The 23,426-nt window shown below is 31.3% G+C and overlaps 1 protein-coding gene across 12 annotated transcripts in view; it reads right to left on the reverse strand.

Annotated features, from left to right (window-relative positions):
• Positions 1–23,426, reverse strand: part of LOC145283838 (uncharacterized) — a 240,039-nt gene that overhangs the window by 62,098 nt on the left and 154,515 nt on the right. For all 12 annotated transcript variants that reach the window (XM_080132940.1, XM_080132937.1, XM_080132947.1 and 9 more), the window contains 4 exons: positions 21,471–21,573; positions 15,425–15,533; positions 11,809–11,864; positions 8,828–8,961 (listed from right to left, as the gene is read on the reverse strand). In XM_080132940.1, the coding sequence (XP_079989066.1) occupies positions 8,828–8,961; positions 11,809–11,864; positions 15,425–15,533; positions 21,471–21,573 (402 nt within the window). The remainder of the gene's footprint in view (positions 1–8,827; positions 8,962–11,808; positions 11,865–15,424; positions 15,534–21,470; positions 21,574–23,426) is intronic.

Here is a 23,426-nt window from a genome sequence, read left to right on the forward strand (position 1 = left end):
CCCCTTTATATTTATTGTTTTGGGCTCAAATCAAATTAAAAAGTTTCATCCATGTCCAAGGAACTTACATCTAAAATTTCAAATGTTTAGACTCAAAACTGGGTGAGGAGTTTGGTAGAGTTTTAAAAGGACAAATCGTTGAACTTTGACCCATCGACAGTCAAATTTCTGGCCGAAAAACGATTAAAAAAGATTTTTTTCCAAATCTCAATACCCCTTATGTCAAATCTTGAGTCTATAGACTGAAAATTGACAGAGTAATATGGCAGGGAAATGTACACACACACACACACACACACACACACACACACACACACACACACACATACATTTTCACTTTTATATATATAGATAGATTGTGATTGTATATAATAACATTAATATATATATATGTAAACATGTAATGTTTATAACTTATTGTGGTTGTATATAAGAACATTAAAAATATATATATATATGTAAACATTATACTTATAACTTATTTTGGTTGTATATAATAACATTAAATATATATACACATTTGACTTTTAATTGAAATATTGATGTTCACGTCAATTTAAGAAAATAATTTCAAATTGAGGAGGCAAAAAGAAAGCCCGCAGCAACAAAACCAGCTTAAATCATCGCCACACAATGGAAAATTGTTATTTAAATGTAACTTTAGGACATTAATACAACACAAATTCAACAGGAATACAATGAACTAGTTAATATTTGGTAGCATAGCCCTTCTGCAATTTGACAGGCTGCAATCTTTTGGGAATTCTTTAAATTAGACTGCAGCAATACTCCGGTGAAAGGGCATTCTACTTTTCTTTAATTTTTGTCCAAAGTTCTTCCAAATTTGAAATTTTATCATTGTGTAGCTGTTGCTGGATGTAATGCCATACGTTTTCGATAGGATTGAGGTCTGGAGATTGTGCAGGCCAATTTAAAGACGAAATATCATGCTCTTTCAGGAACCTCTTGACATTGCCAGCTGTGTGAATGGGAGCATTATCCTGCATGAAGATGGGATTAACATCCAAATTGCGACCAAAGTAGGGTAGACAATGCTCGGTCAATATATTAATGTACTTGGTCAAATTAATTCGACCTAGCAAGCAAACTCTAGGCCCTGGACCATTGGTACTAATAATGGCTTAAACTGAACCTCCACCACTTTGCAGCGTTGAAACTGAGCACCTACGATAAAATTCTTAATCTTTTCTCCGACAAACATATTGCCTACCATCACTGCCTAGCCTATTGAACTTGCTTTCGTTGCTAAAAAGCACTTTTAACCAATATGAAGAGTCATGATCTTCATTGCATCTGATGAAGTCCAGACGACGCTTTCTGTTCTTTACATAAATCATTGGCTTGCATCTTGCAACATATACTTGCAAATTAAATTCCTTTAATCTGTTCTCGGCAGTAGAAAGAGAGCACTTTTTAACAAGATTGCACTGTTGTTGGATTTGGGGAGCCATTTGAAATCTGTTTCTTAGGCTGCGGATCTTGATAGTATTGTCTTTCCTATTAGAAGTAACTCTAGTACAGTCAGATTTAGGGGCATCACGAACACTGCTGGTGTTTTGGTGCTTTTGAACAGCCTTTCGTACCGCTTTCTCATCACATTTCAATCTAGGGTTTCTCGATTGGATAAAACAGAAAGATGGAGATTAATGAGCTCCTGACGATCACTAAGAGAAAGTTGTGGCATATGGACTAAATATAACCTGGAGCAACAACAATTATGATTAGAGATGCTTTGTTGCCTGTTGGTGGATATTTTAAACTGATTTAGGGGCGATAATTTAAGCTGGTTTTAAGCGAATTTGTTGTTGTGGACTTTCTTTTTGCCTCCTCAATTTGAAGTTATTTTTTAAATTGATGTGAACACTAGAATATTTCTTGTAAAAGTCAAATATTAACCGGTAAAATTATAGAGGAATAAAAGGTGAATCAAATGAGGTATAGGTTGTTTAAACAGTTACATTAAATTTAGCTTAAATTTGCAGTTTTTGAAAAAATTACAAGTGTGGGCTTTCTTTTTGCCGGCTCTGTATATGTAAACATATTATATTTATAACTTATTGTGGATGTATATAAGAACATTAAATATATATATATATATATGCAAACATATATTTATAACTTATTCTGATTGTAGATAATAACATTAAAATATCAGATATTTGTGTATAATAACATTTATATATATATATATTAGCAGGTCGCCCGGCATTGCCCGGTCATAAAATATGCTTAAATATGTAATTTTTATTAATGCAGATTTTGTATTTATTATCATATATTGGACCCAATATATAGTCGTGATTTAAAAAGTTAAAAAGAAAAATAACCTGTGTGCCACCATCAAGAATCGAAACCCAAATATTTAGGTTACGATTTATTTTTTCCTTTGATGTTAATAACTGTACTATAAAGACATGTTTGCTGCAAGGCTAAAAATAAAAACATCAACCAATAGCTATTACATCATGCATGCATATTCGTCATGCTATCGTTAGACCTTCACCTGGCAAATTTCAATTTTTCAATTTTCACACTTTTACACTGATTTTCCACGGCTAAAACTCAAATATAAAATGTTGCATGGGTTCGAGTACCCTATATATTAAGTTTCATATCTGTAGACCAAAAACTGATAGAGGAGTTTGGTAGGCAAAATTTTTTAAACAAAAATATATACACATACATAAATATATATAGAAAGAGGTTTATGTTTACTATAACCTTTTTATGCAAATATTATACGCGTATAAACCATGTAGAATATCTACATGAATATAATTACTCATAATAGTTAACTAAATATGATCATCCCATAAGAAAACTGAAAAAAATTAATAGGGAATTAATTAAAATGAATGTTTAAAAAATATGCAAATTAGCTATATCTTTTGCAGATGAATGCAATTCCATGACCCATATACAGTCCTGGTCAAAATCATAAGACCACTTAAGAAAGTAAGCGTTTACGCATATTATCGAATTTTTAATCAAACAAATGGTTGAAAGCATTGCCAAAAGGGAAAATATGATGGAAAAAAAAATGAAATCTGCTTCATTCGAAACCTTAACTCTTATCTAATAATTATTTTTTTAAAAAACAAACATTTTCACCTGGTCAAAATGATAAGACCACTGATAATTTATCTAACAAAAGGCAATTATAAATTACTAAAAAGCGTATCAGTATTTAGTATAGCCTTCATTATTACGAATTACTTAAAAAATTCTCTTCGGCATGCTTGCGACTAAGTTTTTTTATCAGTTGCGAAAGAATTTTATCCCATGTACTGAAAATTGAATCAAAAATTCCTTTATCAAATCATACTGGTTTCCCTCCTTGAACACTTCTTTCGCCATCCATACCCAAAGATGTAAAAGCTTACTTTCTTAAGTGGTCTTATGATTTTGACCAGGAATGTGTAATGAAGTTGCATTTTCTTTTAAATAAATAGAAAAAAAATAGGTTTTTAATATGAATATCAATACACACACAAAAAAAAATATAGGAGTATAGATATATACATATAAACAAATATTTTGAACTTATTTTGGTTTATTGTTTATTTCAACATATGATATTTGTAACTTATTTATGGGTCTATATAAAAATATATATTATACATTTCAACATATATTTAAAACTTATTACAATTAATATATATATATATATATATATATATATATATATATATATATATATATATATATATATATATATATATATATCAGTATTTTATTTAAAACTTATTGTGGTTATATGTAATAGCATTAAACTACAGTAGCATCCAAAAGTAAAGGAACATTCTATCATTTTTTTTTTAATGACTTTTAACTTTATCTATGAAAAAGGGGGGGGGGAATGTTTGGTGAATTTTTCAATGTTTAATAATGGTAGGCAAATAAAGATTTTTTTTTTTTTTCAAATTTTTGATTTTGAATACACATTAGTTTTATACGTTGGAAAATTCACCCAAAATTTTTTTTTACCTTTTTCATAGATAAAGTTAGAAGTCATTCAAAAAAAATTATCGACCATTCCTTAATTTTTGGATGATACTGTATATATCATATATTTCAATATATCATATTCCTAAATTATTATGATGTATATATAAATAATAATAAGATATATATTATACATTTCAATATATTATATTTAAAATTATTATGGTGTATATAATAATAATAATAAGATATATATCATATATTTCAACATATTATATTTAAAATTATTATGGTGTATATAATAATAATAATAAGATATATATCATATATTTCAACATATTATATTTAAAATTATTATTATTATTATTATTATTATTATTATTATTATAATAATAATAATAATAATAATAATAATAAAATATATATCATACATTTCAATATATTATATTTAAAATTATTATGGTGTATATAATAATAATAATAATAATAATAATAATAATAATAAAAAAAAATATATATCATACATTTCAATATATTCTATATAAAATTATTATGGTGTATATAATAATAAAATATATATCATATATTTCAATATATTATATTTAAAATTGTTATGGTTGTATATAATAATAAAATATATAAACATAATTTTAAAATTTACTATGGCACTCTCTAATAACATGAAAATATCATATATTTCAACATATTATATTCATAACTTATTATGAGCGTAAATATAAAATACTATTCAAATAGATTTTAAACTTATTGTGGTTGTGTATAAAAACATTAATATATATATATATATATATATATATATATATATATATATATATATATAATTATTTTTTTTTTTTACTAAAAATGTAAATGTTGGTTCGTTCGGAGTTAATTGTCTAAAAAAACCACTGGGCGGATGGCTTCCACGTTTTGGTATAATATGTTTACTATATCCATGTGTGTTTTTATATACTCCTTTTTAATTATAACATTATACTTAATTTTCCTATGATAAATAGGTGGATTTCTTTTTACCGAGAGGCGATTTTTTTTATTTAGGGACAATTATTTATTACCGCTTCCTGTCACGTGACCAGTGTTACAATTTAGCGGTTTTCCTGCTAGATCTGGAGATTTTGTTTACAATCTAACGGGAAATTCTAGAAAATCTGGAGGTATTTGGCACCCAGAGACACCCGCATTAGATTGCTTGAAAATACTTTAAAACATAAAATAAACTCATTCATGTAAGTAAAAAAAAGTAGCATTTATTGCCTTTGGTAACAATTATTTATTGATTATTTGTTTTGTTTTTCACCTTTTTTTCGACTGACCATTCTTAAATCTCACTATAAAATCGATTTTTCCAAGTACATTTTAGGTGGGGGGGAGGGCATTCCAATCTCCCCGAAGGGGTTTGTATTACTGTACACGGGTTTGTATTACTGTACACATAGATTCGAAAAAGTTGTCAAAAAACAAATATATAACAAATAAATGTTATCAAAGGCAAGATAAGTTACTTTTCTGCCAAACTGGCTAGCGATTTTCTGGACATTTCTTTCTCCTGATCTCGCGGGTTTTTTTTAAATCTCAGTTGACAACATTGCATCACTAAAAAAACACCACAGGCTTAATGTAAACAGAATGTGTTTACAATATGGTAAATTTTCAATGAGTTTATTGATAATGTAACCATGTGATTGAACTTTAATTTAAATTAACCACATGTGGTCGACAAATGAATGCCGACGCTCAAAGTGTATACACATTTTGATTCCTCCCTTTACTTAAAAATTCACCAAAAATCAGGAAATTAACAAATTTTAATGAAAATTGCAGTATTTTTCAAATAATGATCGCAGAATATAATGAACTAATTATTTTTACTTAACTCTTGGTGAAAATGTTTTATTTTGTTTAAACAAAAAATACCTTTACTAAAGTTATGGTTTTCAGTAGTAAATAAAAAACGCAAGAATTTATTTTTGCTTTTTTTAAAGCATCGTAATTTGTAACAATAAAAAATAATTTTTACAGTAACATTACGAAAAAAGCCCCTAAAGTCCGTATTAATGTATTCGATATAACTCGAAGAAAAATGAATTATCGAATACTATTCAGGAAATTAAAGATTCAATTAGATTCCTATTTCAGTCACCTAAATTATTTAAGGTGAAATGAGTTTAGGAATTTATAACCAAACCTAAATATTTTTTTTTTTGGTAAATATCCAGATACGCTACTACAGAACACCGACCACTCTAATTTGTGATGTTGGGGCGCGCCAACATCACATCCGCCCCCCCCCCCCCCCGCTCGCGCCCCCAATGTACAAAGTAAAATCTTCGGAAAATGTTAAATGGTGTTCTAATTGGTAAATGTCGGTGCGTTACTTACGGAAAATTTGAAAATTCGATGTTCCAGGTAAAAAAAAAAAAAACAGATAAATTACCCCCCCCCACTCCAACTTGGTGTGCTTTCCTTTTCTTATTTTATTTATTTTTCAGCTAATTTTAAATTTTCCACCCATTCAAGATGGCGTCTGATTCTCTCTTTAACACGGTAAGTGTGGGAAAAGATGTTATAAATAAAAAACCGGATAAAATACTGTTAAAAACTCGCTCAATATATGTTACCGTGACATAGGTTGACATATATTCGGCGGGTTTTTAATAGTATTTAGTATAGTTTTTTATTTATAACACCTTTTTCCATACTTACAGTGTTAAAGAGGGTGTGAGACGCCATCTTGAATTTTCGAATACATCGGTAAACACTGTATGTTTTTCGAGCTGAATAAATATGTTACATTGAATAAAAACACAAAAAATATATCCAGTTTGGCAGAAAAGTAACTTATCTTGCCTTTGATAACATTTATTTGTTATATATTTGTTTTTTGACAACTTTTTCGAATCTATGTGTACAGTAAAGAAACACCCATTTTGTGTTGAATGTTACTGTTTTGATTATATTCGTTTGGGGGGGGGCACAATTAAAAAATTAAGAAAGATTAAAATGAAGCGAAATTTAAGTTTCCGTTCCATTTTTACAACAACCGTAAAACTGTGCATACTCAGCAAGTTTTATCGTAATTTATAAGCATATTGAAACACTAAATCAACATTTTATTTATTTTTTTGCATAATTAATGATGGAAGTATTTTTCTGTTTATTTTCTTAACATCTGTTAAAAAAAAATAAATAATTTGTACATTCTCTTGAAAAAAAGAATCAAACTAAACTTTTCTCTACTTTCACATGTGTTCCATTTTAACAAACTGAGCCACAGCAACGCGTGGCCGGGTACAGCTAGTATATATATATATATATATATATATATATATATATATATATATATATATATATATATAAACAAATTATACTTAAAACTTATTGTGGTTCTGTATAACATTAAAATATATCTATATATATAAAACATTGAACTATATATATATATATATATATATATATATATATATATATATATATATATAAAGTAGTAGTAGTGTGTGGGTGTGTGTGAGAGGGAGAGAGAGAAAGTGAGAGACTCTCCTACAAGCCCACATCACTGGACCGATCAATTCCTGTTATGATCGGTCCAGTGGTGTGGGCATGATGGTGGTCCTTCACCTCTGGATGGTGCTCACCATTTTCCAAGGTAAAGGCTATGTATATATACTCAACTACAACCCACACCACCGGCAAAAGTGTATTGATTCAGATAGTGCTTATTTAGATCAATAAATTTTTGTTTGGGCCGAAATATGTTCATTTGAATTTTAAAATTAAAAACCATAAGAACTTTCTTCTCAACCTGATAGTTCTTATGCAATGGGGTAAAATGGGAGTGGAAGGTAGTAGGCATAAATAAATATTCCCCAAATAAAAAAAGGAAGTGGAGGCCCTTTATGGAAATTTGATTTTTGTGAAATTTTAACACAACTATAAGGCAAAAGGGGTCATAATGTGGTCTATATTTAGTTTTATTAAGTTTTATACAAAAAGGAGGTAAAAGTGGGGGGGGGCGAAAATGATTGTAAAACTTCAGGCATGTTCAATTTGGGTTAAATTTTAACAATAGATATGACATTAATAAATATTCCCATAATTGCAGTTTCTTTGGGGTATTTTAATGGGTATTTAAGGAGAATAATATGAGCATAGCCTCTAATTTGAAAATTCACAGGATTTGCATTGGATTTGATCCATAGTCATGAGATACGAAGTAACCAAGATTCTCTGAATTTCAATATATTTCTAAAATTTTGATATTTTCTAGAATCAAAGTTATGTCTATTGCTATTTCACTTCAAACAAGGCACAGTGCCACTTGAATGTAGGGGGGGGGGCTACTATTTGGGACATAATTTGCAAGGACACTAGGATATTGTAGGGAGTTGAGCAGGAAGATGTCTGTTTAAATTACACTTGAACTTCTGCATGTCAGTACAGTCAGAGAAACAGTCACCTGGGAGGGAATTCCAGAGTCTAGTAGTCCAAGGAAAGAAACTATTAAAGTGAAAAGCTTTCCGGCATAAAGGGATCTCTACTGTATACGGGTGATATTTTACTACTTGCTGGGTTTTTTGAGGATATTTACATCAAGGAAGTAGAAGGGCTTGAAATTCGTTTTCTATTAAAATACTTGTAAAATAATTATATGGATGAAACATTTCGTTGATGGGGCAAGGGTCGGAGCATGGTTCACAGAGCGAGACCTTTCAAGTTGGTGATTCTTCTTTTGAACCCTGTGTCGTGGGACAAGTATTCTTCCAATGATATCTAAAACCAATTCTATTTTTAATCAATAAAATTATCTTAAAAACAAACCAACAAAGAAAAGAAGCCCACTCACCACTTGAAATCGAATTTGGCATGTTAACTGGTTGAAACGTTGTAAAATCATCATAGATTTTTTCCTCAATTTTCTCAAGAGAATCACGTTTATGATTTCCTCCACTGCTGTCAGAAGAACCATCTGCGATCGTCCTGAAAAATCGAATAAAATAATAGAAAATGTTTCGCTTATTCTCAATGAGTACAAATGGATCCTAAGAAGGAGTACTTTTCCTTTTTTCCTCCTTACTACCTCTTTCTCACAGAAGAATTTATCTCTGCCCTATTGTTATTTTCATGACAGGTGCTCAACTGGTCTTCATCTATGGTTCCCTCTCCCTGTAAAACATCCACAACTGTGACATTCCTCTTCGGGACGTCATGGACATTAAGGCCATGTTATTCGAGTGTCGTGGATTTGATATATTCAAGGAAGGCTCAAGGCCATGTTATTCAACCATTGTGAATTTGATTTACACAAGGAAGGCCCAAGGTCATATCATTCAAGTGTTGTGAACACACCAAATCCAGAGAAGGCATCATACCATTACATACTTATGTAATCGACCATCCGAGGATTTCATTTATCTGGATATACAATCAGAAAAATGGCAGATGAGGAAATTTTTTTCTTCTTTGTTTAATCTTGGTGCTTTTTATATGTTGGTCGGAAAACCTATTGAACTGTGATTTCCTTCCAAAAATATAACTTGAACTTTTAATTACTTCAAAATTGTTGCATTTCAGCACACATGGTGACTTTTACTTTAACAGCCATTGGGATTATTATTTTTCTTTTCCTCGAAGATGCAATATAGGAATATGCCCTGTAATCCAGAACTTTGATTGGCCCTCTTTCCTCATCATCATTGGGACTTTATTATTTTTTTCCTCTCTTTCCTCTTATTTGTTATCAGATTTATTTAACAAAAAATTTTTTTTAAAAAGCAACAAAAAAATATAAAATGAATGTTTGTCTTTGGATCTGTTTTTTTTATTCCATTTGCCCCCGCCTTATATTTATGCATGCCTCTATTAATCTGCCATTAACTCATACACAGTTCAATGCCATTTGAAGATTTCCCTCCCTCCAGATGATAGGGAGAGAACTCGGTGGCACATTTTCACTAGTAGACTTCCCTACTCACCTTTGTGCAGGAGTTCTGTGCGAAAAATGTAATAACAACAAACACTCATCTAGCTATAACCACAGCCAACAATTTTTGCTAACTCTCTATTTGTGCCTAAAACTAAACAAAAATTGCATGCACAAAGTTTATTTCCTCAAACTGTCTGTCTGTAGAACACAATACTGTGAGACTGCTTCCCAGATGGCTAAAACATGGGCTCTTTCAAGTCTAATGTAAACAAGTTACTGTTTAACCGTCCTCTAAAATAATGAAATTCTTACAAATTTCCACCACTACCTATCATCACAGTGGTGTCTCACGACCACCTGGAACAGATTAACCCTTATTCTTGAGTTATCTTCAGACCTTGATTCTCCTCATCAAAGAAAAAAAAAAAACTGGATTTAATTAAACACTTTTTATGTTTAATACAAGCTACGGATTGAGAACACTTTTTAATTTTTTTTTCAGTTTATTATTATAATTCAATTGATTGGATTTAATTATTAAATTAATTTCTTACTATACACACAAACAGATTAAAACACATAAACACAAAGACACACACACAAAGACACACACACACAAACATAAACACACACACACATATATGTAGGTATATGAAAATTTAGAATACAAAATGTTATATCATTTTTTATTAAATGAATAAAATCATTTTTATATTATTTTTCTGTGACTTTTGGTCGTATACACCTTTTTAAAAGAAGACATTTTATTTTGCTGAAGAGAGCAAAATATATGCCTGATAATTCGATGTGTCAGCATGATTGGCAGGATTTTGAATAGAAATGGTTAAGATTACATCATTGAAAACATCTTTTTATAGAGTTATTTGAAAAAAAAAAGTTTGCTTTGTGTTGTAGCCATATATATATGTAGCTATATATATATATAGCAGAGAAGCTTATGAGGAGGAGTTTACTAATCAAGGAGAAGCAAACTCCCAAACCAAATATAAATATAGTTATTTATATTTTAATCCTAATCAAATGAAAAAGCTCAATACAATCACTGAGGGCAGTAGAGCTTGGGATAAATAATAATAAGAACAGAGTTGTAAAATAGAATTATACAAAATTTTTTTTATTATTATGAAGAATACTCCAAAGTTGGGTGCTCCTTAATCTGCAGAGTTTCAAAGAATGCTATTTCTTCTCATCAGAGGAAAAAAATTGTAAGTGAAATAAACAGAAAGTCATATTAAAAGTTGAAAAAAAAACAAAACATTGTGTTTGGAAATCAAGAAGATTTGCTTGCTGGGCATCGAAGAGTAGATATGGATTTTGGGCTTTAGCCCCAAAGCTGATCTTTAAAAAGAGCTAAGTCGTAAAGCTCTTCCTCCTCTGACTGAGAAGCTGTCTGGGCGAACCTAAGTTGAAAACATCCTGCATCTTGAAACTGTTAAGAACCCGAAGAATTAACTTTCCTTTGCACAAAGTGTACCCTGAAATATCTTATGAATAATTATTCTTGTTTATAAGAAAATGAATTGCTTTGATTTGAAAACTCAATTATTTGCAACACCACAACCAGCCATTCAACAGAACACGTATGAGAAAACCTCAAACCCCAGCATCTGATAATGAATGGCCAACCAGTATGCTAAAGGTATTACCACATGGACTGAGGGTTATGCGCATTTTGTGTGCTATGAACACCAAAGCATTAGTTCCAGTGACAAGTACGTGTCTGGTTACATTTTAAGGGGTCCATCACGAGACGAAGTGAAGAGTGTTGCCACAAGGACTTAGGCTTAGTGTACAGTTTCTTGCTGTGTGTACGACCAGTGCCCAAGTGGTACATTCTAGTGACCAATAAGGGTATAGTGTGAAATAAATCAGAAACTTACCTTGGACCGCGATTGTTTGCACGGAGCATTTCTTCCTTAATATATTTCATCCATTCCTAAAGATCAGAAAAAGAGTGGATTAAAAAAATATATTCATAATTTTTTATTTGTAAGTTACAAATGAAAAATTTTTTTTTTTTTTGTATTTTGTATACTTCCTCCTCTCAGGAATCTTTCTATTGAACTTGGGAATCTGCACGGAATTTCGAATGGAACTTTTTTTTAATCCACAGAGGTAGTATGCTCTCGTTCTGTCAGCCATGAATAGGTAGAAGTAATCCACAGTTATATTTTTTTTCTACTCTGATAGCTTCTTCCCTCAAACAGCCAGACTTTGGAATTCCCTTCCTGCTACTTGTAGTTATTATGTTCTATAAAAGTTACTTCTTTTTCTTCATTCTATTCTATTTTGTTAACCTATTTTGTTCCTTATTTTGTTAACCTATTTTGTTAACCTGTTTTGTTAACCTATTTTGTTAACCTGTTTTGTTAACCTGTTTTGTTAACCTATTTTGTTAACCTGTTTTGTTAACCTGTTTTGTTAACCTATTTTGTTAACCTGTTTTGTTAACCTGTTTTGTTAACCTGTTTTGTTAACCTATTTTGTTAACCTATTTTGTTCCTTATTTTGTTAACCTATTTTGTTAATCTATTTTGTTAACCTGTTTTGTTAACCTATTTTGTTAACCTGTTTTGTTAACCTATTTTGCTAACCTATTTTGTTAACCTATTTTGTTAACCTGTTTTGTTAACCTGTTTTGTTAACCTATTTTGTTAACCTATTTTGTTCCTTATTTTGTTAACCTATTTTGTTAACCTATTTTGTTAACCTGTTTTGTTAACCTGTTTTGTTAACCTATTTTGTTAACCTGTTTTGTTAACCTATTTTGTTAACCTGTTTTGTTAACCTATTTTGTTAACCTATTTTGTTCCTTATTTTGTTAACCTATTTTGTTAATCTATTTTGTTAACCTGTTTTGTTAACCTATTTTGTTAACCTGTTTTGTTAACCTATTTTGCTAACCGGTTTTGCTAACCTATTTTGTTAACCTGTTTTGTTAACCTGTTTTGTTAACCTGTTTTGTTAACCTATTTTGTTCCTTCAGTTGTTATTCTATTCAATTTAATATTATTCTGTCCCCTTATATGTCATTCTGTTTCACAGACGATCATTCTGTTTTGGGACAAGTAATTCTGTCCTCTTCAGAGGTCATTTTTGTATTTTAATTTTGAGGATGGGAGGGGTTATGTTTTATATAAAGTCATTCTATTCTTTAAAAAATCATTATTCTATTTATTTTTTAAACTTTTCTTATTTTGTTCTAGCTGTGGATGAGGCATCCTACCAGATGATAGACATTCGCCAACTTTCCCATACATTCCAACCGAGAGATCTTTATGAGTCCAAATGTTTTAGATGAGGATTGGTTATCCATATTACTTGAAATCTTCAGACTACTCAGAGTGTAATTTACACAACGTTTCAGTCGATGTAACCTCTATCTTGCTGAACTCGGGAATGTTTCTATCGAACTTGGATATTTGGACGGAACTTCAAATGGAACCATGCTCTTGTTCCATCAGCCATGACTGGATAGAGGTTCCACGTAATTCGCAACTGTATTTTTCAGTTGCCTACACTGAGAATTGAACTTTCAACCTTCAGTAGACAATTGATTTTTCCAAGTACTTTAGCCACTGTGCTTTGCGGACAGTTCTATTACAAATTTTGGGAACCTTAAACCCATTTTATTTCTAGTTGTAAATATCACTATTTATTAGTAATTATTATTACCAGATATTATTATATATACCCTTTTTTTTTCCAAGAACCCGTGACGCAGTGGTTAGAATACGTAGAAAAATCAATTGTAAAAGTGATATTCTCCTAACGGTTTAAGATTCAAATCTTAGTGTGAGTGATGAAAAATACAATTCCAAATTACTTAGGATCTCTCTCCAGTTATGGATGATGGAACAAGAGCATGCTACCCCAGTGAAGTAAATAAAGATTTCTGTTTGAAATTCTGCCAAATTCCTGAGTTCGACAAGATACACCCAAAGAAGGTCGAAGGTTACATCAACCAAAACAGATTCCAAATAATATGAGAAATCTTTTTAAGTGCAATTATTTGCATCTCTCTTGCACTTAGTTCACCAAGTATATTTGCTAGGTAATTTTAGAAATTCTTTTTCATGAGTCCAGTTGCTCCTATAATTACTGCAATTATGAATCATGTTAATATTTAGCCATGAATAATTCGTTAGAAAAGTTGAAACTTCTAGTGTTTGCAGAATTAGGAAAAGACACGAGCGTTAGAAATATGTGTGTTGGTTCAAAATTCTATTTTATGTGTGTGGGTGTGCATTTACTTCTTGGGTAATATTGAAATTGTAGAGAAAATAATTAAGGAATTTTCATTATGGACAGTTGTGTTTCTTGAGGTGAGCCCTGCGTCTTGATTGAGTGCTCATTATTGTTGGTGCCATTTTCATAGAGTCAAGGCATGTAGATGTCCACTAGACAAACTCTGATTTTTTGTTATCAAGTTCACTGCTTTATTAGAAATTGAATTATCACTTTGTCTCACTAACTTTATCATTTTGAAATCATTTGGGAATCATTTTCATTTGTTGAAAATGTTAATATGTCTATTTGAAATAATGTTTTGTTTTTTTTTCCGACGAGGATGCCTGATCTCAGAGAAAGCAATTGATTTTAGTGAATCCCATTCCGCTCAGTATAAAATAAAGATGAAGTAAAAAGAACGTGGTACAATGGGGAAAGAAGTAGCTGGTTACTTTTAATGCATCTAAAACCAAGCTTCTATCTTTACATCATAAACACTCTGCTCCCCATCTGGCATCAATTGAAATGAATGGCTCTCGTCTTGGGGAGGCTCTATGTTTTGACAAGCTTCTGGGTTTGACCGTTACTCCTGATCTGTGATGGAACACGTACATCAAATCCGTTGCAAAGATCGTTGGGAAAATGGTGGGATCCTTCTACTGCTCCATTAGATATCTCACTGCTGATGTAATTCTCTACCTATATAAAAGCCAAGTACATCCAAGGATGGAGTACTGTTGCCACATCCGGACAGGAGCTGCTAGAAAGAGCTTATCCTGCCTTAACAGAGTTCAAAATATACTTCATAGCCCAATGGGGGATGCCCTTTTCTCTTCTCTGCAACCTCTTTCCTACAGAAGAGATGTTACACGCCTGTCTTTGCTTTATCGTTATGTTCATGGCAAGTGCTGTTTTGAGCTCTAATCTTTGGTTCCCCCTCACCAAACATTCATGAAAAACAATCGTCTAGCTGAAACCACTGTCAATAATTTCACCTACTCTTTATCTGTGCCTAAACCTAAACGTAGATTCTATGAACAAAGCTTCTTTCTTAGAACTGCGCGCCTTCAAGTCCAATGTAAACAAATTCTTGATGAACCGCCCCTCCCCCCCCTTAAGTAATCCAATTTACCCAATTTTTGCACTACTAACGATTGCTACGGTATTATCCCATTGACTACTGTACACTCAATAACCCTTATCCTCAAATAGCCTCTGGGCTTTGATAAGTGGTGACTCTTATGTATAAAAAAAAAAAAATCTTACCACCATTTCTTGTTGTGATGATGCTGCAAATACATAGTTTTTCTGATTCGGTTGCACATGTTCCAAGACAAAACTCCATTTAACAGTTTCATCAATGTTGCGTTTAACTCTGAAATTAAACAGTCATTCCTTAATCAGATGTTATTTTCATTTTATGAATAGTATTCCATCATAAAATTCCTTTTCATTTAAAACATGTATAAAATTAAAATATGTAGAATTATTTACCATAACTCATATTGCATTTGTTTTATTCTTATGTAAATTATAAAGAAAAAAACATCTCAAATAAAATAGAAACCTGTAAATATCACTAGGTACAATGTATAGGAATGCAGTTATAGAAATAGTTTTTGTATGTTTTTTAATGAATTCGAGTGAATACTTCCTCACCATTATACAATGATGGACGTTATAGTGGCATTTAGTAATATGAGTTAAATTAACTTGCATTTAGACACACACACACAGTTAAATTAACTTGCATTTAGACACACACACACACACACACACACACACACACACACACACACACACACACACACACACACACACACACACACACACACACACATATCTTGAGTTTTGTTGTTCTTAGCTCTAATTATTTTCAGTATGAGTTACTCCCCTTGGGAGTTTTTGGAAGAATTGTCTCTCTTACAACTGAATAATTACAATTTAAGGACGTCGAAAATACATGTATCAATATTTATATAAATACCATAAATTGTTACATGATAAGTGCTGTCCCCTTTTCATGTAAGTAAAAAAAATAGGGAATCAGTTAAATGTAAATATGAAATAGGATAGTCAAGGATTCAAGCTTGCGAAGCTAAACTTGGAATCGAGAATTGCAATCAAAAGTTAAAATAAACACAGAATGTTATTATAAATTTCAACAGTAAATTGTTGATTCTGTTAAAATATTTAGTAAATTGTTGATTCTGTTAAAATATTTAATAAATACAAATTTGGCTGGAAACTATTCACATTGTTAGAAAGAATGCATAATAAAAATATGGGTTACAGAATTAGACAAATAGGTTAAATTCCTTTGTAAAACAACAAAAAGAATGGGAAATTTCCTGGTCGTCAGAAATGGTTACAAAACGTGCAAATCGCGCATGTTGGAAACACGTGAGTTGTGGTCACGTTGACCAGACATACATGTGATTTCTCAATATAGGAAAGAGTTTGAAGTTAGTTAGGGGGAATCAGATCAGTCAGATCAGAGAAGCAGAGGAGATCAGACTGATTCTCCGTTAGAATCAAGGCACCGTTTGGAAGCGAGAGGGTTTAGAGATAACCATGTAACAACTTTGAATCCCTGAAATACAAAATCATGTCCGACCGGTCGAAAAAGAAATAAACGTATCATCATGTGTTTTAATAACTGCCGTCTTTCTGTGTTCATCATTACAATGAGAAAGGTAACGTGTTTATATTATATGTACGACTGTCAAACGTAAATGTCAAACGCACTTTCGGTCTATCTATCAAGATATTCATAAATCTCCTCTCATTGAATTACAGGCTTGGGTCTCTTGTAGTAACATGTACACTGTCTATTATATATAGACAGAACTGTCTCTCTCTTTATATATACCTGTTTATGTGTCCAATATGCTATCGCTACAAACATGAACATCCTAAGGCATATGAACACTCAAGAACATGAACACTCTAAGACTGTCTCTATGTAATAACTTTAAATCCCTGAAATGCAAAATCATGTCCGACCGGTCGAAGAAGAAATAAACATATCATCATGTGTTTTTATAACTGCCGTCTTGTGTTGTGTTATTCTACCAAAACAAAATTAAAGTGAAATTGTATTAATATGAACTTTGTGTTTATGTAGTAATATGTATACTACCTGTCTGTCTCGTTATATATAAGAACTGTCTCTCTATATATACCCTGTTTATGTCTCCAATATGCTATCTCCAACAACATGAACACTCTAAGACTGTCTCTATCACTCTAAGACTCTTACAACATGAACAACAACAAATATATAAGTCGTCATCTAAATAAGAACAACGAAACATACTCGCATATTGTGTACTTCAAAAATGATACCAAGCATTACATAATAAAATAACTATTTTATCTAAAATGATTAATATATATATATATATATATATATATATATATATATATATAAAAGACTGGTAAATTTAAAAATATATCTATTCTGAATTTGGAAACAGATGAATCTCACATATAAAGAATTCATTTTTATAACAAGAATAGGATAACCAAATTAATTAAGAATATGAAACTAGATCTAATATTTGTAACATTTTTTTCTTCGTAAGATTAAGGGAGGTGGTATTTGATCAACACTGGCTGGGGAGCCATGATTTAATATACTGTTTCCTTTTTAAATCCCTAAAACAGAGTTTCATAGTAAACAACTGATGATCCCTTAAATTAACATTAGTACTAGAGTGAATTCAAGAGAGCAAGTTGATGCATTGACTGCAGGTAATAAAATGACTCACTGACTAAATAGTTTCCTAATGAATGATAAAAAATATAAAAATTAAATAAGTTTTCTTTTTATATAGTTTTAAAGGTTAAAAAAAATCCTAGACTATATATATACACACATATATATATATATATATATATATATATATATATATATATATATATAGGTATTGTTTTTAAAATATAATTATCCACTGACACATGTTTCATCGTCTACAACTCATCAGAGTGGCTGAATCTAGCGAGATTCTAAATTGGGACCCTGCGGTAATGAGCCTAAACCCTTTATCTGCGCGTCCATCCCGCTCGAGTGTCTGGATGTATCACGGTTTATTTAGATGTTATTTTTTTAGATGTTGTTTTTGCGATACGTTTTGAATGAATTCAATTATTTACAAAAGTGCATTTTTACCTAAACGCAAGTTGGGAATAATTTTCCCTATAACCAACTTGATACCCCCACATGGGGAGCGGCATACATATTGTTTTAAAATATAATTATCCACTGACACGTGTTTATATATATATATATGTATAAGAAATCTAAGACAAAATAAAATGAATATATGTGAATTTATTTGTCAGTTCAATAAGAAAAAAAAACATATAAAAAGAGGGGTTATAAACACCCTTTATCTTTTTTTTTTTACATAGGCATAACCACTTATCAAGGTCCAAAGACCACTCGAGGATAAGGGTTAAGAGTGTACAGTAGTCAACTGGATAATACAGTAATCGTTAGTAATGGAAATTCGGAAAATTTATTAACTTTAGTGGAACGGCTCATCAAAAACTTGTTTACGTTAGACTTGAAAACAACCATATTGTAGTCAGCTGGAAAGCAGGAAAACGGAAGACAATTTCATAGGTGTGCAGTTCTAAGAAAGAATCTTTGTTCATGGAATCTACATTTAGGTTTAGGCACAGATAAAGAGTGGGGGGAATTATTGATAGTGTTTTCAGCTAGACGAGTGTTTCTTGTGAAAGTTTGGCGAGGGGGGACCATAGATTAAAGCTCAGTCGAGCACTTGCCATGATAAAGCAGAGACAAACTCGCAACATCTCTTCTATGAGATAGAGGTTGCAGGGAAAAGAAAAGGACACCTTCTACGAGGCTATTTTGAACTCTATCAAGGCAGGACAAATCCTTGCTAGTAGCTCCTGCCCAGATGTGGCAACAGTACTCCATCCGTGGCCTACCTGGCTTTATATAGAGAATTGCATCAGCAGTAAGATATCTACTGGATCGAGAGAAGGATCCCACCATTTTTCCAGCAGCCTTGACAACAGATTTGATGTACGTGTTCCATTTCAGATCAGGAGTAAAGGTCAAGCCCAGAAGCTTGTCAAAACATGAGGCCTCTGCAAGACGAGAGCCATTCATTTCAATTGATACCAGATGGGGATCAGAACGTTGATGATGTAAAGATAGGAACTTGGTTTTAGATGCATTAAAAGTAACCAGCCACTCCTTTCCCCATTGTACCACGTGCTCAAGATCCGAGTAGAGAGAATCAGAGAGAACTTGGTCGTTTATGGTCTTAGATGTGCTACCATAGATGGTAGTGTCATCAGCATAAATATCTACAAATGATGTAAGGATGTAAGAATGTGGAAGATCATTGATGTAGATCAGGAAAAGAGTTGGGCCCAGGATGGACCCCTGAGGGACTCCAGCATTAATACTTCTGATTTTTGCCCATCAACTACTACTCTTATAAACCTATCAGAGAGAAATGATTTAATAATTGAGAAGACATCTCCAGCTATACCATAGCTGGAGATCTTGTGAAGTAAACCTTTATGCCATACCCTATCAAAGGCCTTTATCTTTTATCTTGTCTTATATTTCTTTTTATATTATTTTATATTTTATTCTATTATTTATATTTTATTTTATATTATTTTATATTTCTTTTATATTATGCTCCACCCTCAAATGTTGAGATACATATATCCTGATAATTCCCTGTAAATATTTCACTTAGAACCTCCAAAAAAAGACAGCAATATATTAAAAAAAAATGGACAGAGAACATAGAAGAAGTGAAAATTAGGTAAAATTTTAACCAAATACAAAATAATATAATAATATATGATTTTATTCCTTAACATTTAAGTAATTAAAAATTAAACGCTTATAATAATTAAATGATATAAGAGTTCCTATCTACAATGCCTCCCCACGGAGTTAGACACCAGGGTCGTTTTTTAACATGAAGAAAAGGAACAAAAATAAAAATTGTCTCAGTCGTGAAGGATTGCTCCTCCACTAAGAGAGAACAGGAAATTGAAGTGTAGCATCTGAATAACAGATAAATCTTGACCCGAATGCCAAGGACGAATGATATAAGAGTTATCCCCCCTTCAATTAATATAAAAATGAACCAAAAGATTGAAAATAAAAACGAATCCATGAGTTACTCCCCTTAAATACATCAGGAATAGCTAATCAAGACCGGAAGTCAGAAAATTGAGAACAGATAGGGCAAAATAAATTAAACAAATAATTACAAAAAAAAAAATATTAATTAAATAAATAATTGATATTAGAATAAAATGCATATAAATGGGGACAGATAAGCTATAATTAAATAAACAATAAACATCACTAAATATAATATATGCGGTCCTTTTTTTAACGAGAGCCTAACATCATTTACCATTAACTGGCCCCTTATGTTAGGCTTGAAACCGACGGTACCAATGTTTTTCTGACTTTCTGTACAGTTTTAATATATATATATATATATATATATATATATATATATATATATATATATATATATTAGCCTTGACTGTCGTACAGACAGTCGGGTTTCAATCCTGGCTTGAGGTAGTTGCCTGCCTAGCCGCACTGATGAGCTGTGAAACAGCGAAACAGTACTGTATGTGGATGACTATATATATATTTTTTTTTTATATATATATAAATATATATATGAATTTATGTATGTATGTATGTATGTATTATAATTGACGTTTAACAAAAATGCTGAATATATATATATATATATATATATATATATAAATTATTTACTATAATAATTATTAAATACCTACAGGTACTAGTGTTTCATCCTTTGGGAATCATTAGTGCAGGGTGTCATGATTAACACCAGTCGATAGATCCGAACCCTGCGACAGATGCCATCCCTGGCTTCATTAGCAAAGACTCAATCCATTTGGCTACCGTTTAACATGGGAAATGCTGTTGAATTTAAATATTTATTTTTTAAATGCTAGTAATCTAATCATTATATGATGATCTGCATATAAGAGCTAAATTGACCGACAATTATTCAACTGAGAGAGAGAGAGAGAGAGAGAGAGAGAGAGAGAGAGAGAGAGAGAGAGAGAGAGAGAGAGATAATATATATATATAGAGAGAGATAATATATATATATATATATATATATAGAGAGAGAGAGAGAGAGAGAGAGATAATATATATATAAATAGATATATATAGATATAGAGAGATATAATATAATATATATATATATAGAGAGAGAGAGAGAGTGGAGGAGGGATTTTATGTGGTACTCACTTGTTGAATCCATAAAGAGGAAATTTCCCCTTAGGTTTTTTACTCTTTTCATTTTTGAAATAATAAAAACATCGATCAGAGAGGACACAATATGTCTTTCCCCCTGAATAGAAAAATAAAAGAAAAATAAAATTAAACAGAAATAATCTTTAATATAAATTTCACCTGTCTGTTTAAATATATGTATGTATGTATGTATGTATAACTTTAGATAGACAGAGGCGGTGGATTTTCACAAGATCGATATCATCTTGAAGCTCGAAAAATATTAAAAAATTAGCCAAAAACATGAATTCCTTCACCCTCAACTGGGTCATTTGCTTCAAGGAGGGGTCGATTTTCTGCGAGCCATTTTTGCAACTGATCGTATTGGTTGGATTGACTTTGCCTAATTTTAACGTTCCGAATATCTAGTCGTGTCATGGAGTAGATGTAAGGCGTCAGATTTTCTTTCACTTTCTTTTCCCCCTTTACGTCGCGGGTTCCAGCCTGTCTGCCTTCTACCACTTTTTTTTTTTTTTTTTATTGCTCAACACACACCTCCAAACACCCGGGCAACGCCAGGCACCTAGGCTAATCATATATAATCTGCACCTGTTTCAATAGTTCAAGTGAAAACATGATAAACACTACATATTTTTTTTAAACACTTCACATTGGTCAAGAACTATAATTTCAAACTATATCAATCGCTCCTGATGATAATCAGACACACCGATAGGAAGCACTTGAGTAGAATATGGTTGAACAACAAATTTTGGGCATCATTTTATACAACATGCCGACTGAAATAAAAAAGACCACTCGACGAATCCAAAAGATATCCACAAAAATCGGGAAAAAAAAATAACTCTGTCGTGTTCAATCAGACGTGCTTGAATAATTACTTGCTGCCAAAATATACATACATACACACATACATACATATATATATATATATATATATATATATATAATATAAAGCTGAATGTCTGTGTGTGTGTGTGTGTGTGTGTGTGTGTGTGTGTGTGTGTGTGTGTCTGGTCACAAATAGGCTCCTATATGGTTGACTATTTTAAAAAACTGATTACATATAATGATAGAAGATGTATCGAGACACAGGAATGGATATGTCTGATCTGGCAGAACTGTGGTTCATTAAAATTGTGGGGTCTGCGTTCGCGCCTGGTCCACAAAGTATGGAAATAAAAAATTAAAAAAAAAAAAAAAAAAACGTTTACAAGTGTTTTTTTATATAGATGTACATAAGAATACTTTGATAAGTATGTTTTAACTTAAATAGGGATGGTATAATAAAATTGTGGGGTCTGCTTTCCCACCTGGCCTCCATAGAATGGAAATAGGCACAAACTTTAATGAAGACTTTTCATATCTAACTGTATAAGTATACTTTGATAGTTATGTTTCAGTTTGAAGAAATATGGTATAATAAAATTATGGAGTGTTCGTTCACACCTGACCTCCACAGAATGGAAATATGTCACAAAGTTTAACAAGGTTTTTTTAATATAGATCCACAGAATATTGTAATAAGTGTTTCAGTGTGAACAGGTATGGTATAATAAATTATGGGGTTTATCTATTTTATTTTTACTTTCATCATATTTTGCTTTGGTTTTGATACCCCCAAATTCAACCCAAATTTACAACTCTTCCTTTTCATAACCTATCATACTTTCATAAAACAGAGTCCATTTTCTGTAGGCTGTTTTTGAACCCAGTCAACGACGGGTACTTTTGCTAGTATATATATAATGAATAAGTTATGTAATTACATTGTGCTTTTTCAATAAGAATTGGTATATATAAAAAGGAAATATAAGTGAATAAAGAATATTTCCACAAATATATATATATATATATATATATATATATATATATATATATATATATATATACATATATATATGAATATGATTGTACATGTACACACACATGTATTGATTCAATAAAGTA

The sequence above is a fragment of the Euprymna scolopes genome, chromosome 8 (assembly GCF_053919585.1).
Source record: "Euprymna scolopes isolate OS-2025 chromosome 8, ASM5391958v1, whole genome shotgun sequence".
Classification (NCBI taxonomy): domain Eukaryota; kingdom Metazoa; phylum Mollusca; class Cephalopoda; order Sepiida; family Sepiolidae; genus Euprymna; species Euprymna scolopes.